This window comes from Labeo rohita, chromosome 22, assembly GCF_022985175.1.
Source record: "Labeo rohita strain BAU-BD-2019 chromosome 22, IGBB_LRoh.1.0, whole genome shotgun sequence".
NCBI classification, from domain to species: Eukaryota; Metazoa; Chordata; class Actinopteri; order Cypriniformes; family Cyprinidae; genus Labeo; species Labeo rohita.
In genome coordinates, this window is record NC_066890.1 from 12,569,332 (window position 1) to 12,586,187 (window position 16,856).

The 16,856-nt window shown below is 34.7% G+C and overlaps 1 protein-coding gene and 1 pseudogene across 1 annotated transcript; both read left to right on the forward strand.

Annotated features, from left to right (window-relative positions):
- The first annotated feature begins 1,238 nt into the window (after nt 1–1,238).
- Nucleotides 1,239–7,040, forward strand: LOC127154188 (5-hydroxytryptamine receptor 3A). Its single transcript, XM_051095598.1, has 11 exons — nt 1,239–1,309; nt 1,556–1,601; nt 1,757–1,929; nt 2,019–2,063; nt 2,551–2,657; nt 2,777–2,946; nt 3,027–3,233; nt 3,277–3,419; nt 4,066–4,276; nt 6,168–6,350; nt 6,466–7,040. Exons 1-11 carry the CDS (start codon nt 1,280–1,282, stop codon nt 6,795–6,797), a joined length of 1,647 nt encoding a protein of 548 aa, XP_050951555.1. The 5' UTR covers nt 1,239–1,279; the 3' UTR covers nt 6,798–7,040.
- Nucleotides 7,041–11,052: 4,012 nt separating this feature from the next.
- LOC127154189 (5-hydroxytryptamine receptor 3A-like) lies at nt 11,053–16,618 on the forward strand (annotated as a pseudogene).
- The last annotated feature ends 238 nt before the right edge of the window (nt 16,619–16,856 follow it).

Genomic DNA, 16,856 nt, shown 5'->3' on the forward strand with positions numbered 1-16,856 from the left:
TATTTATATGTTTTGCTGTAGTGTGTCAGTAGGAAACATCAGTTTACATTTCCAAACATTCTGTTTGCCATTAATTGTAGTAATCTAGTGAGATTTTTGTTTGCACAAGGAGTCTGACAACAGCCAGTGCTCCACACAGACATCTGATCTCACCATCATCCAGTCTGTCTCTGGAATGACATGAAGAAACAGAACAAACTGAGACAGACTAAATCCAGAAGAACTGTGGCAACATCTCCAAGATGTTTCAAGTAACCTACCTGCAAAGCTACCTGAAAGACTATGCACAAGTGCACATAGGGCAAAAGCTACTTTAAATGCAAAGGATGGTCACATCAAATGCTGATTTATTTTAGTTAATAGAAGTTCATTGATAAAGAAAATCTATTTATGACATTGTTTTTGACAGCATCCTCATTTTATGTGCCTGACTGCCTAAAAAGTTTAACAGTACTGTAGCTTTGTAGGTATAGGTCTCTTAAAGCATCTTGGAGATGTTGCCACAGTTCTTCTGGATTTAGTCTGTCTCCGTTTTTGCTGTTTCTTAAGACAGACTGGATTGAATGATGGAGAGATCAGATCTCTGTTTGCACAAGGAGTCTGACAACAGCCTGTGCTCCATACAAAAATATCACTGGATTATTATAATTAATGGCAAAATAAATATTTAGAAATGTAAACTGATATTTCCTACTGACACACTACAGCAAAAGACTGACTTTAAACCATTTTTTAGCTGATGAAAATACTATAGTGGCCTAAGACTTTTGCACAGTACTGTAAATAAAACTGTTGTGACTGTTTACATTGAACCAAAAAAAAAAAAAAAAATCACACCCCAACATATGTGCAATAACAGCAGTATTATTACCCAACATATAATTTAATCATGACAATAAAATTCACATTGCCTTTCGCGTCAGCACATTTGACGCCAAGGGTTTCTTATTTAAAGTACTGCACGTCGAAAAATTATGCTAAAGAGGTACCCTAAATGTCAAGAAGTGATGCCAAAGGGTCCTGACCAAGCATCAGTATGTCACGAGTTGGGAGTGAGAATGTGTTGGTACATCACATTTAGAAAAATGCTTTGATATATGAAGGATGTAAAATAGGCATTGCTCCCGTTGTGGTTATTCTATTTTGTGTAAACAAATAAGTTAAATAAAAGGCAAATATTTATGTTACGTTCACTCTCCATTCTGCTATACAGACCTCCTCATATAAATTGGCAAAGGAAAAAATCTGCTAAACATTTACTTAGGTTATTGAGGACCTGATGGCTTCGATGCATCTTCCAAGAACACAGGTAAGACTGTATTTTGTGTTATAATTAAAATTTCTATAATAGTAGCTGGTTAACAGCTGTAAATATTAATTTTAAACTTTTTGATTTTTTTTTTTTTTTTTAATTATGAAGTTCAAATGTTGAATTTTGTTCAGTTTAATATGCTGGTCATGGTGAAGAATCTTGCTAAGAAGAGTTTATCCTGTTTGCTTTATTAATTTGTATTTTGTGATTATTTGACATTTTAATTGCAACTGGATTCAACAGGATCTCACTTGGTTCCAGTTAATCACCAACTGCATCATTATACACTGTAAGATTCATTTCCATGCAATTCTTTTTTTCTTAATCTATTTCAAAGGACTGTGATTTCACAGCACGAACATTTGAGGTGATAGAAAAAACATGCATTAATTAGCACACAAACCACAGTTGTCCACTATTATTACATAAAATTTGCTGTTTCAGCTGTCTTCCTAGCATCTGTAGAGTCGTTAAACTGTTCTGAACCAACAACAAAAGCACTCCTTACTGCCATGAGAGAGGAAGTCATCTTCTACAGCGATGCAAGGCCAGTTATAAGTCTGAGTACTCCGACCAATGTCACTGTGGACTTGACTCTCTATGGCATCTTAGGAGTGGTAAGCAACAAAATCATGACAGTTTTATTATACTAATTCCACTTAATTTTATAGAAACAGTTACTGGTTGCATATATTTTCCCTTTCAGAATGAAAAAGCACAGGTGTTGGAAACATATCTGTGGGTGAGGATGGTAAGAGTCAACAAATACACTGTTTCGACTAGGGGTGTAAGCCAATATTTATTAGGATTTTTCCAACAATGATAATTAAATGATATTTTGCGGAGTGTATTTTTGAAATAGTACTGCCATGGCTGGTTTATGTCTGTTTTGGATAAATAAATATAACACTAAAACCACCAGTAGGTAGCAGCAAATCCGTGTCTTAATGAGTGAGTCATTCATTCAAATGATTCATTCAAAAAGGCTGATTCATTTAGAAATTATGTAAGTGACCAGTGGTGAGTAGATTACTTATTTGGTCCGATAACCAAATTACATTAAAAATTGTAGTTAGTAGTACTTCTGCTTGACCAGGTGGAACCATTACTGTTCGCAAAAAAACGCAATGTCATTTTGCTTGCGGTCAGTCATTGAAGATTGAATGTAGTTCTTAATTCGTTATATAGGCTCCAGCGTTGTGGCCACAATACATTACAATTATTTATATTATTTGTAGAGGTGGCAGATTGAAGGTTTGAGCTGGGATGCTGCTGAGTGTGGAACGAAAAAGATCTCACTACCAAGAGATAAGATATGGATTCCAGACATTGTCATCAATGAATTGTAAGTTGCAAATATTTAGTGTAACAGCTATGACTACTAAAAAGGGGAAAAAAATAGTCTTTACTCACTTGCAAAGGACATCCATAACCTGTAACCTTTTAACCACCATCATTTTGCAGCATGGATGAAAACCGAGCACCAGAAACATATTACGTCTATGTGACCAACACTGGTACAGTACTTGACGGACGGCCGTTTCATGTGATCAGCTCCTGCAGACTGGACATCTACACCTTTCCATTTGATTTTCAGAACTGTACCTACACTTTCAACTCTTACAAACACTCCCGTGAGTAAGCAAACACAAGAAAAGTATTTTCCTATTTGGGTACTTGTGATTATATTCTACCTATTGGTCTCTTTTTCTAGGTGATGATGTTCAGTTGTTCTTCCTTCTGCCAGTGGAGCAGATATTCAAAAATTCTCTTGAAGCAATAACAACTAAAGGAGAATGGGAGTTGATAGACATGCGGGCAGAAAAACCTTTACTGCTTTTTCTGGATGGGGGATGGGATAACCTCATTGTTTATGTTGGTGGCATTTTAGATTTAGGGGGGAATTCACTAAGAATAGCAGGTGATACTAATATGATTCCGTGCATGTTACTGGGACTGTGCAGCATTGCTGCACCATTGTTATCCAGACACCAACAAAAAGGCTAAAAGTGTGTTTGACTACACCAGGGGTGTCCAATCTTGCTCCTGGAAGTCCAACATCCTGCAGAGTTTAAACAGCTCCAACACACTTGTCTGCAAGTTTCTAGTCAGTCTGGAAACTCTGCTGTGTCTAAAATCACCCCCATACCCTTAAAAGGGAAATATATGAGGGGACAACCATTTGTAGTGGTGTCCAAAGCCATAGTGGACATCGTTGAAGATTGTGAAGATTACCATAATGAACAAAACATGTGAGAATCATAAACTTTTGTTAGCCATTTTTCTGCAGTAATCTAAATTGTCATCATCAGAAAGCACTTGGTTATACAGGTATGACATGTAGTCAAGTATGGTAACCTAAATTCAGAATTTGTTTCTCTAACCCTTAAGTTACAACTGCCCCGATTCTAGATGTGTGACAATAGTTTCGTCACAGACTGCACATGCATTTGTGCATCTGAATTTGTCAGTTGCACATGTGCCACAAATTGAATGCAGGTAGGTCCACTAGGTGGAAACACTCAGTTGAGTCTTTACTCTTAAAGAATTAGCTGAAGAAGAAGATGGAAAACGTCAATAAAAACAAGAAAGGACAAAGGTGAAAACTACAAAAATGTATATACAGTACAAAAAGATAATACTGCACACAAAAGCTGCGAAACTTCTTAGTGAATCCGCCCCTTTGTGTTATTTTTTCAACTGTGAAATGACTTATACTTGATAAACTAATGTTCTCACTTGTTGTGGACTAGATTGTGCTGAGACGTCGAGCTACTCTGTATGTGGTGAACCTCCTGATTCCCAGCAGCTTCCTGCTTTCTTTGGATCTTTTCAGCTTCCTGCTTCCTCCTCAAAGCGTGGACCGTGCTTCCTTCAAAATGACCCTCATCTTGGGTTACACCGTCTTCCTGCTGCTAATGAACGACCTGCTGCCCGTCACAGGAAATAACTTACCACTCATAAGTATGTATTCACTCATTTTGCATATTTTGTCTGCTAAAAAGTGGGTCCAGGTGGTCACCAGCATAAGCTGATGGTCTCCAGAATCGGATGCTGGTGCAACCCACACAGCAATAATTTTTGCTTAAAGTTTGGCTGGTTAGCATGGTCAAGTTAGGGCTGGTATATGTCAGAACTCAGGGATGTCCAATCCTGCTCCTGGACGACCAGTATCCTCCAGAGTTTAGCTTTTTTGTCTTTACTCTGCTAAAAAGGTGTCCCAGATGGTCATTAGCATAAGTTGATGGTCTGGAGATACTGGTGGAACCTACACCACAATATTTTTCTGACAAACCAAAATTTGCGGTAAATTTTTGGCTGGTTAGCATGGCCCAGTTAAGGCTGGTATGTGTCAAAACTCAGGGGTGTTCAATCCTGCTTTTGGAGGATGGGCCAATATACTCCAGAGTATTATCCTTTTGTCTTTACTCTGCTAAAAAGTGGTCCCATAAATTGATGGTCTCCAGAATGGGAGACTGGTGTAACCTACAAAGCAAGACTTTTTTGGCAAACCAAATTTTGGCTGATTAGCATGGCCTAGGTAGGGCCAATATATCTCAAACCTCAAGAGTGTCTAGTCCTGCTCCTGGAGTGCCAGTATCGTGCAGAGTTTAGGCCCTACCAGCTCCAACATGCGTGCCTAGAAGTTTCTAGTGAGTCTGAACACTTTGATTATTTTGGTCTATGTGTGTTTAATTAAGGTTGGAGCAAGTGTGCTGCACACATCCTGAAATGAGAAGCCAAAACCTTTTGATTGTCATCTGGTCACCCCACCTTCTCCATATGTAAATGAATGGGATGTGACCAAAACTAAAAATCAAATTACACTTAAACAAATTTTTTCCCAAAGATGGTTTCCATCTTTCTAAGTAGTTCTTATTACGCTAATGTTTGTTCAAGTGTTTGTTTTTCAAATAAGTTTGCTTTTAATTAGCTATTTGATGCTTTAAAAATGGGGTGTGATGTCATGATCGTGAGCTTGTGATTGGGTCTCCGGAAGTTTGGGTGGGATTTTGATACCACGGTTCCAGCTCATGATCATTACTGCACAGACTCTGGCTTCAAATGGCGTTACTGGCGCAAAATGACAGTGGCCATTCTAGAATGTTTTGGCTTTACTTTTCTAGAGTGGAAGAAAGCGGAGATGCATTGTCCATCTCTTTTTTTTTACAGTTTATGGCAAGGATAGGCAACGTCGATCAAGTGCCATTGTCCTGCAGGGGTGTTTGATTAGGGTTGGAGTGAAACTCTGCTGGACAGTGGCACTCCAGGACTGACATTGCCTATCCCTGGTCTATGGGTTGGAGGTAAACTCTGCAGGACAGTGGCCCAGGTTTGTACACCCTTGTCATAACTTAATCCTCTGAGAGCATATATTTCTCAGCCATCCTTGAGATGAGTTGGATTGGTAAAGGCTAGCTTTCTTAAGGTATTACAGACCTCCTAGAGCTAAACAGTTTTATCATGAAGATGATTAACCATCATCCTAGTTAATCAGCTTAAGTCCAGGGTGCCCAATTGTGCTCCTGGAGATTTACTTTTCTATAAAGTTCAGCTCCAACCCTGAACAAACACAACTGAACCAGCTAATTAAAATCTTCAGAAGCACTTTAGAAGTCAGGGTTGGAACTGAACTCTCCAGGAAGGTTGATCTCCAGGAACAGGACTGGGCACTGCTGGCTTGAGTTTTTGGCTAGCATAAACCACCTTGGGCTGCATTTATCAAAAGCATTGTTGACTGTCAACAGTGTCAGTAGTCTCTACAGTGGTTTACAATGCTTTTGGGAAACAAAGCCCCCAGGACTCTAACCTGATCTTTACTGATCTCCAATCTTATCTTTCTCTGTTGATCTAGATGTGTTTTTCTCGCTTTGCCTGGCCTTGATGGTAGCAAGTCTGCTTGAGACTATCTTCATCACCAATATTCTGTATGGTTCCCGTGACTTGCCTCCCTTACCTAAGTGGCTCAGGATTCTGGTTCTGAAATATTTTGCTCGAATTGCTTGTATGAAGAAACCTTGCGATAGACACCTTGAAGGTAAAACTCTTTGTGGAAGCCAATATATTTTTGTCTTCCAGTATGCTTTCTGTGCACACCTGACATTAGAATTCATATCACTGATGTTTTCCAATGGTGGTCTTGCTTCTTCCAGGAGAAAACAGATCTGAGAGCATTTTCTACAAAAACCCCATGACTGATAATGCCATGACTGATATTCCAAAGAAAGAACTAGTTGGTGCAAGTTCAGTGAGAGTCTGGGATCAATGTTTTGATGAAATGAAAAAGATGAGTCAGGATTTATTGGCCATCCGTCATCAAGTTGAAGAGCACTTGAATAATGACAACAAAACAGATGATTGGATGATGTTTGGTCAGGTCATTGACCGTGTACTCTTTATAATGTACAGTCTTTTCATTGTTGTGAGTTTAAGCACAATTATGGTTCTGTGGCTGTACTCGTATAGTCTAGACAAAAGGTCGTAAATTATTGTTGCCTCCGTTGTAGATTGAAGACACCAAATCTCTGATGATGTCAGTCGGGGCATGATTTATTACTGATGCCATGCAAAGAATCGTCAACAAAACACTGTAGCTTTATACTCTTCATTGGCAAATACTATTTATTTACCAAAAATGAAATTTTTTCCGTCATCATTTTCTCACCCTCAAGTTTTTTCAGATATTTTTAAGATCTATTACCACTGACTTTATGCAAAAAAGGCAACGGTTTGTTTTGGAACAACTTAAGGAGTACATGATGACGGAATTTTAATTTTGGGGCAAGCTATCCCAGTAGCATCCCAATAGTTAAAATTCCATAGACATTCAAGCTCTAGAACATAAAGATAAACATTAAAATGTGGTAAATGTGTAGACTGAATCTGACATTCTGTTTTATCTGCATCACCAGTGATTTGCTAGCTTTGGTATCATGAATAGCAAATATAACTTTTGTCAGTCATTATAAAATATTAAATTATTAAATATTATTTAAATATCAAACAGACATTGCTCCTGGTTTTGTGTTAGTTTGTTTGTTTTTTTAAGTATTACTTTTATTTTAAGGAGTTATTCTGGTTCACTGTTAGGTATACAATGCCTTGCGAAAGTATTCATACCCCTTCGTTTTTTCACGTTTTGTTATGTTCCAGCCTCATGTGAAACTTGTTTAAATTACTTTTTTTCACATCTGTTTATACTCCATACATCATAATGACAACACACAAAACAGATTTGTGACAATTTTGCAAATGACTACAAATAAAACACTGATACAAGTACATTGCATAAGTATTCATACCCTTAACTCAGTACTTAAAGCCCCAGTTGTGTGCCTTACCAAATGTATATTTAATTTTCTAATACATTTGTAAAGTTGTCACAAATCTGTTTTGTGCCTTGTCATTATGGTGTAATGGTGTAGATTGATGTGGAAAAAAAGTTACTTAAAGCAGTTTAACATAACACATAACATAACATAACATAACAATAACATAACAAGCCGCGATATAACTATAAAAAAATTAACTATAAAAAAAAAAAAAAAAAAATGAAGGGGTATGAATACTTTCGCAAGGCACTGTGTGTACTGAAATAAACATAGTTTAATACATTTCTAAATTAATAATTATAGTTAATGATAGTTATTATTGTATGACTGTAAAAAAAGCCACTAGAAAATGCTTTTAAAAATGCACTGTTAACTACCATACAAACAAGGCCAGTCTATGGATTTATAAATCTATAAAACTGTGAAAATATAAAACTAGCCATCGTATAAAAAAGGATTTAATATGATAATGTCTTGAAGAGCATAATAGCTCGTGTGAACATGGTGTTCTTTCCTCTAATTAAATGTGTGGCACTGAACATGTTTTTACATCCAATGGAAAAAACAAGCTAGATCACTAATGAGTTCAGCCAAATGAATACAAAGCTATTAAAACAAGATAGCTCAATGGTTACCGAAGGTGTTAAAATGTGAGCACACATGATTGTGCCAGTTATCACATTTCACCTGGGGAAGTGAAGGGTGAGCAGCTTTAAACAGAAGGTTATCTCATCCACACCAAGTATCATGGGACATCTTTGGCATTTTCTTTTGGCAGTTTTTTTTCTACCTACAGGTAATGAATTAACTTTTATGTTGATCATAGACTTTATGTTTTGGTCAGTTATATTTGAAGAGTTTGGTTCCAAAACACTAAAAATCCATTTTGATTAAAAATTAGTAAAATGAGTTCTCTTTACCAAGAAAGTGGCTAGATGAAAACCACTGTTTTCTGTTTCAAACTTTTACATAGCATCTTTTGATTATAATAACATAAAAAAAAATTAAATCCAGAATTTTATTTTTCAGAGATTTATTATAAAAACTGATTATTTTTTCCCATGCAACCATTTTTGCAACCATTTTTCCCATGAAAAGTTCCCAATGCAACAAATCCATCAGGGCTCTACGCTTACTTTTCTTTTTAGGAGCACTTAAAAAAAATTAGGAGCACAGTCAAAATTTCAGGAGCACCGTCTAATCAATAATCAAAAAATCTGATAAAAAAATTAGCCTTCCCATTATGAGGTTATATTTGACTCCTTAAAGTGAATTAGAGGTGAATTTTGTTTTTACCTTTGTAATGGCATTTTTAAATTTTTTTAACTATTAAAAGTATGCCATCTTTTATGTCTTTTTTAAAATATATTTTATAAGCTTTTAAAAAAATTCTAATTAATTTTCTAATAATTTCTAATTAAAACAACAGAATAAGAATAAGTTACCAATCAAATGAATCAGTATTAACAAAATTCATTTGTACTACAGAGGTGGCACAGAAGAACACAAAATCTCACAAAAAACACAAAATTCATAAATTCATGTTGAGATTAATGTTTTAAGTATAAAATTTTAAATATAGAAATATTAAATGATTTAAATAACTGAAAAGATAACACTTTCAAAATTAAACTAAAACTGCCAGTGGGTGGCAGTTTTAATTAATGAATCATTCATTTGATTCCTTCGAACGGCTTTATGAATGGGTAACTGATTCATTGACTCACTAGATCCATTTAAAAACGCACTTTCATTCATAAAGGAAACACAGCTGTGTTTGAATAGAGATGTGCAGTAGCTCAGTTGTGACTTTCTTTCGACGAAACGGAACAAAATCAGGCAGTACTGCTATAGTCAGACAATGTCAATCACTTAATATTAACTTCTTGTTTATTTAACTGTTGTATTAAATCAGTATCTAATTTACAAACTCCCTTAAAAAACAATAAGAGCTGTCACTCATCTTAGTTCATCGCAATCTCACAAAGTTCCATTATAATCAGTGAAACTCCCTACACTGCACAGTAAATCTATTTACACTCTCTCTATACTTCGTTTATGAAAGGATTAGTCAGATATGTCTGTGATACATTACTCAGCGTTGAAAAGTACACTGTAAAAAACAATTTGTTGAGTCAACTTAAAATAATTTGTAACCTGGCTGTCTTAAAATTTTAAGTTCAGTCAAAGTTTATTCAACTTGAAATGTTAAATTATACTAAGTGACAACTTAGATATTTGAGTTGAATCAACTTAAAATTTTAAGGCAGCTGGGTTACTTACCCATCTGTTAAGTTTAGCAAACACAAATATCTAAGTTGTTACTTAGTACAACTTAACATTTCAAGTTGAATAAACATATTTTAGTTGACTAAACTTAAAATTTTAAGGCAGCAGGGTAACAAATTATTTTAAGCTGACTCAACAAATTGTGTTTTTTTATTTTTTACAGTGTACAGATGCAGGGTGTATTCAAAGCACCGCCTTTACTGTTTACAGTGCGTGAAATGCTGCGCTGTGATTGGCTAAGCGGATGTATCGCATTTTGCAGAGAAGGGAGACTGACAGAATAACACGGCGGACAGCGCATTTTGCGTAAAATTAAAAACTGCCTTTTCAGTACCGACCAGATACAACACTCATTTTGGCAGGAACTCAATTTTGTAAAAAAAAAAAAAAAAAAAAAAAAAAAACTCTTCATTTATACATTTTGTCTTTGTTAACAATTATGTATCTTCAATAATTCAGTATTATCTTTGCACTAAATAAAGGTCTTTTTGTAAGCAGGTGTTTTTTGGTGCTATGCATCTCAAACCTTGATATACCATTGACATTTACCTGCATCATGGTTGTTTAGTCAAATCAATTTCTACTCAAATAATTTGACTTTCTTACTTCAAAAAGTTATTTTGTCAAGTAATTACAGCATCTGTAATTCTAATGTGATTTCATCACTTGTTGCTAATTTACATTTATATATACAGTATATGGCATACATTCATTTATGCTTTTATATATTAATGCTTTAAATAAGATTTCATAATTTCATTTAATTAAGCTTTCTATGAGATTAGATTGTGTGCACTAAATATGCTAAAAATTTCCATTAGGAATGATCAACCAAAATACACTTAAATTTACACTTACAATTTTTGTTTATATTAAACACTTGCATATTGTTTTATCAAAGGCACCATAGACAAACAACTTTTTTTTGTGAAATATCAATACATGTTTAAGTGTTTTAAGTGTCCATATTCTTTTTTGTAGTTTTGGGGTGATGATACACAAAAATACTGTGTAGTGCAGCATTTATCTGCTGTCTGTAAATAAATAATGCTAATAAATGGACGTCACTAAGCTAGTTTCCCTGGTTTATGGTCATGTTAAGTGTCATGCCTGGCGAATATGCTTCGCTGTGAAGAAGGACAAAGTGGACCCACGTATGAGTCTCTACAGGAAGTCATTGACAAAAAGTCCTTCAGACCTTCTGTCAACCTCAGCACCCCCACCATAGCCAACATCTCCTTCACTCTCTACGCTATTTTGGGAGTGGTGAGTCAGTGCAGGACGAGTTGTATTTCTATAATTGTGTACGTTAAATTGTACTTGTGTCTGTACATTTGATTCTTTTTTTTTTCTTTTTTTTTTTAGAATGAAAAAACACAAATTCTTACCACATTCCTCTGGCTCAGGCTGGTAAGTTTGGTGCATGAACACTAAAGATGTTTGAGTTTAAATAATCAGCTGAATGTGTCACAATCATGTTCTCCTATAATCTTTCATTATAGTTCTGGTCCCATGACTTCCTCATCTGGGATTCAGAAGCCTGTGGTGGCATTACGAAGATCTCTCTTCCTGTCCAAGATCTCTGGGCTCCTGACATTATTGTTTATGAGTTGTGAGTGCCCTCTACTGGGGAGGTTTGGGACATTTATTATAGAGGGTATCCACTGACGTCACTTTCCCGCCAGGACAGGCCCCCTCGGCCAGACTGAGTGGCAAAAGAGCTTTCAGCATGAATGGATTTAAAAGGGAAGATGCGAAAACGCGAGTAAAACAAATGAGTTTAAACTAAAGGTGGCTGAACCTGATATAAGGTTCCTAACAACTTAACAAGAATATCCAGTGGTCAATGGATATTGATGCAGCCAGAAATCGCATTTTCTAACAAGTGTCTGATTTTGACGCCGGGGAAAATAAATAAAGCAAATTTGCCTGTGAACTGATTTTGTAAATACAAAATAGGTTGGTCTAAACCCCAGTGATCACTTATATCAATGTTATATCTATTGTCATCGTCCAGCTAAAAAACGTACATAGTTTTTGTCACTGTTTATTTATAAACATCCAGTTATACAGAATTTAAGATGGTAAATATTTAGTTGATGACTATCAATACGATATATATATATATATATATATATATATATTTCCAATATTTTATTATTTGTTTTTTTTTTGTAGTAAAAGCACAGTTACGTTTCATAAGAGCAGTGGTTTTTAGTGCAAACAGTTCTACTTTAGACATTTTTCTTGGAGTTTTTATTTTTTATTTTAATTTTGAGTTTATGTATCGCATCTCTAAACCTTTCACTCTGAATTCTAAATTTTCATCTCATAATTTAGACTTTTTTTCTTGTAATTTAGAATTTATTAGAATTCTGAGATTATGTATCGCATTTCTAAACTTTTTCCTATCTGAATTCTAAATTTACATCATAATTTGGACTTTTTTATTGGAATTTTAAAGTTCTTAGAGTTTACGTATTATATTTCTAAACCTTTCCTTCTGAATTCTAAATTTACATCTCATAATTTAGAAAATTTTCCTGTAATTTTACTTTTTTTAGAATTCTGAGTTTATGTATCGCATTTCTAATTTTTTTCCCTCTGAATTCTAAATTTACATCTCATAATTTGGACTTTTTTCTTGTAATTTTGAATTACTTGAAAGTCTGTATTTCAGAATTGCAAGTTATAAATATTGCTATATTGCTAATTCCCTACAGTGGCTCTGTGATTATATTTTTGTAAGAAAATTAGCATCACCTGGTTTCCTTGACAAACTGTCTGAAAACCAGTCAGTATCTGGTGTGACCACCATTTGCCTCACGCAGTGCAACACAACTCCTTCGCATTACATAGAAAAAGTCTTAGATCTTTGAGCCCAGCTCATGAAAAATGGGAGCAAAAACAAAAGTGTTGCGTTTATAATTTTGGTCAGTGTAAATTGTATTGGACTATTTTTTGTCTTAGTGGATGGTTTAAAATACCATAGGCTACAAGTATCTTATAAAAAAAATAATAAATAAAATACTGTTACTGTCTGTCTCTCTTTTCTACCCTTTAGTGTGGATGAAGACGTATCTCAGGACTTTCCTTATGCATATGTGAACCACACGGGCCACATCCGCTATGACAAGATGTTGAGGCTGGTTAGCGCTTGTAACCTAGAGATCTTCAGTTTCCCTTTCGACATACAGAACTGCACTTTCACCTTTGGCTCCTACATGCACACCAGTAACGTCTTCTCTTTCATTGCTCTCCTCATTTCCTGCCATCTCAGCACATATTTGTCATGAAAGCATTTCCCTTCATGTGTTTCTGAGGTTTTTGAAGACCCACTTAATGGGTCTTGTTAGTGTCTGTGGATTTTCAAACATAATAATTTGAAGTGTCAATAGTGAAAAGTTTAAATTTAATGCTGTTAAAAATGTCATGTGGTGTAACCATCAAATAAATGTAAAGAACTGTTTTATGAATGTATTTTTTTAACCCCTTCAGGAAGGGATGTCCATGTCAGTCCTGCTCTGTCCTTTAAGGAGATGACAGAAAACTCAAAGCGTTACCTGCAGGCCAGTGGAGAGTGGGAGCTGGTGGTTATCTTGGGCAACACTACCATTTTGAAGTTTGGAATAGATGAATGGGACATCATCACTTTCTGGGTAAGAATGGGATAAAGAAGGGTGTAAAAAAGTTTAGAATGGCATACTAAAATACTGTTCTATTTCTCCAGTATCTTGCTGTATGTGCACATTTTCAAACCCTACTACATTTGACAAATTATAACATATAATACAATGTATACTATGCATATATCTGCCAAAAATAAATGTTTATCTTACAATTTTTTTATTTTTTTTTCCTCATCACAGTTGTGAGTTTAACTCATAATTCTGATCACAATTCACAACATCTTACAATTTGGATTTTTTGGAATTTGGCCTTTTTTACTTGAAATTTTGAATTTCTTAACATTTTGAGTTTATATATCGCAATTCTGACTTTTTTGTTCAGAATTCAGAATTTACGTCTCACAGTTCTAAACTTTTTTTCTTGGAATTTTGAATTTACTTCTCACAATTTGGACTTTTTTTTTCCCCTGAAATTTTGAATTTCTTAGAATTCTGAGTTTACATCTTACAATTTGAACTTTTTATTGGAATTTTTGAATTTCTTAGAATTCTAAATGTACATATCGCAATTCTGACTTTTTCCCCAAAATTCTGAATTTACATCTCACAATTCTAAACCTTTTTTTTTTTTTTTCTTAGACTTCTGAGTTGACCTCATAATTTGGGCTTTTTTTCTTGGAATTTTCCATTTCTTAAAATTCTGATTTTACATTTCGCAATTCTGACTTTTTCCCTAGAATTCTGAATTTACATCTCACAATTCTAAACCTTTTTTCTCTGAATTTTGAGTTCACATCTCACAATTTGGACTTTTTTTTTTGTTTGTTTCTTTGAGTTTTAAATGTCTTAGTGTTCTGAGTTTACAAAACACAATTCTTTTTTCTTAGAATTTTGAATTTACGGCTCGCAATTTTTTCTTGGAATTTTGAATTTCTTAAAATTCTGAATTTACTTATTGCAATTTTGACTTTTTTCTCAAAATTGGAGTTCTGAGTTTACATCTCATAAATTGGACTTTTTAGAATTTGGATCTTTTTCTTGGAATTTTAAATTTCTTAGAATTCTAATTTATGTATCACAATTCCCCTCAGAATTCAGAGTTTACATTTCCAAATTCAGCCTCTTTTCTCTTAGAATTCTGAATTTACATCTCGTAATTCTAAACGTTTTCCTTAGAATTCTGAGTTTACATCTTACTATTTGGACTTTTTCTTATAATTTTTAATTTTTTGGAAGTCTGTATCTTAAAATTCCAAGTTATAAACTTGTAATTATTTCCAATTTCTTTTTTATCAGAACTGCAAGTTTGCCTCTCATAATTCTGATCTTTTTTCTTGGAATTATGAAGTTTACATCTTGCAACTTTTACTTTTTTTCTAAGAATTCTTTTTTTTTTTTTTTTTTTTTTTTTAATTTAGGAATTTAAAAAATAAAAAGTGTAATTGCAACTTTTTATCTCACAATTCATTCTTCTCAGAATCACAAGAAAAAAAAAAATCAGAATTATTCATTTGTGGCCACATTGAACTAATTTATTTCCTTAAAGTGTGCCTACAATTTAACCAAATTGAATAGAGGGAACAAATTAAGAAGTCTTAGAAATGAATTATTTACTTATTGGCCATGAATCACAAGTTATTTTTACTTCCACATGTCATGTTCAGAGCTCTGTAAATGTGTGATATTCCAAATTAATATTTAAAAAATAAATAAATAAAACCTACAGCACTTTAAGCTAAATGAATGTCAGTCCAAGTCTTACTGTTTCCATCCTGCAGGTAGTGATAAAGCGACGGCCGATATTGTACGTGGTGAACCTGATCATCCCCAGCTCCTTCCTCATGATCATTGACATCCTGTCATTCTTCTTGCCGCCGCACAGCGTGGATCGATCCTCCTTCAAAATGACCCTCATTCTGGGCTATACAGTCTTTCTTCTAATTATGAATGACCTGCTTCCCAGCACTGCCAATGGAACACCTTTAATAGGTCAGTTAGCCACAACACACCTGGCAATGTGTGAACATCAAATGACAAACAATGGTCATTACACTGAAGAGTGTAAAATATTATTAATTATATAATTATTATTACTTTACTTAAAGCAACGGTTCATCTAAAAATTAAAATTGGGTTATTTAGTTACAGTCAAATCTACAGTTTTAAGCAGTCACTGGTATGTTGCCATGGACAATTGCCATGACTGACCATAAAAATTAGTATTACAGTATTACAAGTATTACAGAGAGAATAAAGAACTTACTTATGTGGTAGTATGTGTTTTTTTTTTTTTTTTAATTTGGTTTCACCTCCTTAGGTATCTATTTCTCTGTGTGTCTGGCACTCATGACCATAAGCCTACTGGAGACGGTCCTCGTTACCTATGTCCTCCACCATAATTCAATGAAATACAAGGAGGTGCCGCACTGGGTTCAGGTGCTAGTGATGCGCTTCATTGCTCGACTTATTTGCTACAATTTCCCTGAAGACCTTGTAGCCAAAGTAGAAGAGAAACAAGAAACCAATCCATGGGTTGTCCAGCCCTCAGAATCAACATCCAGGCCACAGACATCCACCAGTGGTGAGACAAGAATAAAAACAGATGCTAATTTTCAAATCAAAGACATACAAACCTGTTACTGGAGGGCCACTGTCTTAAATTTAGCTCCAACCCTAATGAAACACCTGAATAGGCTAACCAAAGTCTTACGATTCACTAGAAACTTGCAGGCAAGTGTGTTAGAGCTTGTTGAAGCTAAACTAAGACGTTGGTTCTCCAAAAGCAGGATTGGACACCTCCGTTCTAAATGTTTGTTTTTTGTCCCCTAGCATCTGGAACTATGACACTGGATGTGCCTGAACTCAGACAGATCAGTCAGGATCTTAGAGAGATGAACACTTATTTGTCCATTCTACGAAAAGAAGACCATCTACAGAACCAGTGGTGCCATGTGGGCTACATCCTGGACATCGTTCTTTTCCGTGTTTACCTGTTTATAATCACAGGATACGCACTTGTAATTATATGCATGTGGTGCATTTGGATGAACCAGTAGAAAAAGTGCAGGCTAGCAGAAAATAACATTCATACAGACTTTTAGTTGTTTTGCAAGTAAATTATTGATAATATTCTTTTACTTTGATTTTTATATCAATATGGTACATTTAATGGTAAGTTTAAAGGGAACTCCGGGTATTAAGACTTGTATGGCTTAATACAACGTAAATGATGTCTCTTGCTGAAATATGTAGTAAAAAAAAAAAAAAAAACATAAAAGATTTATTTTTTTTTAA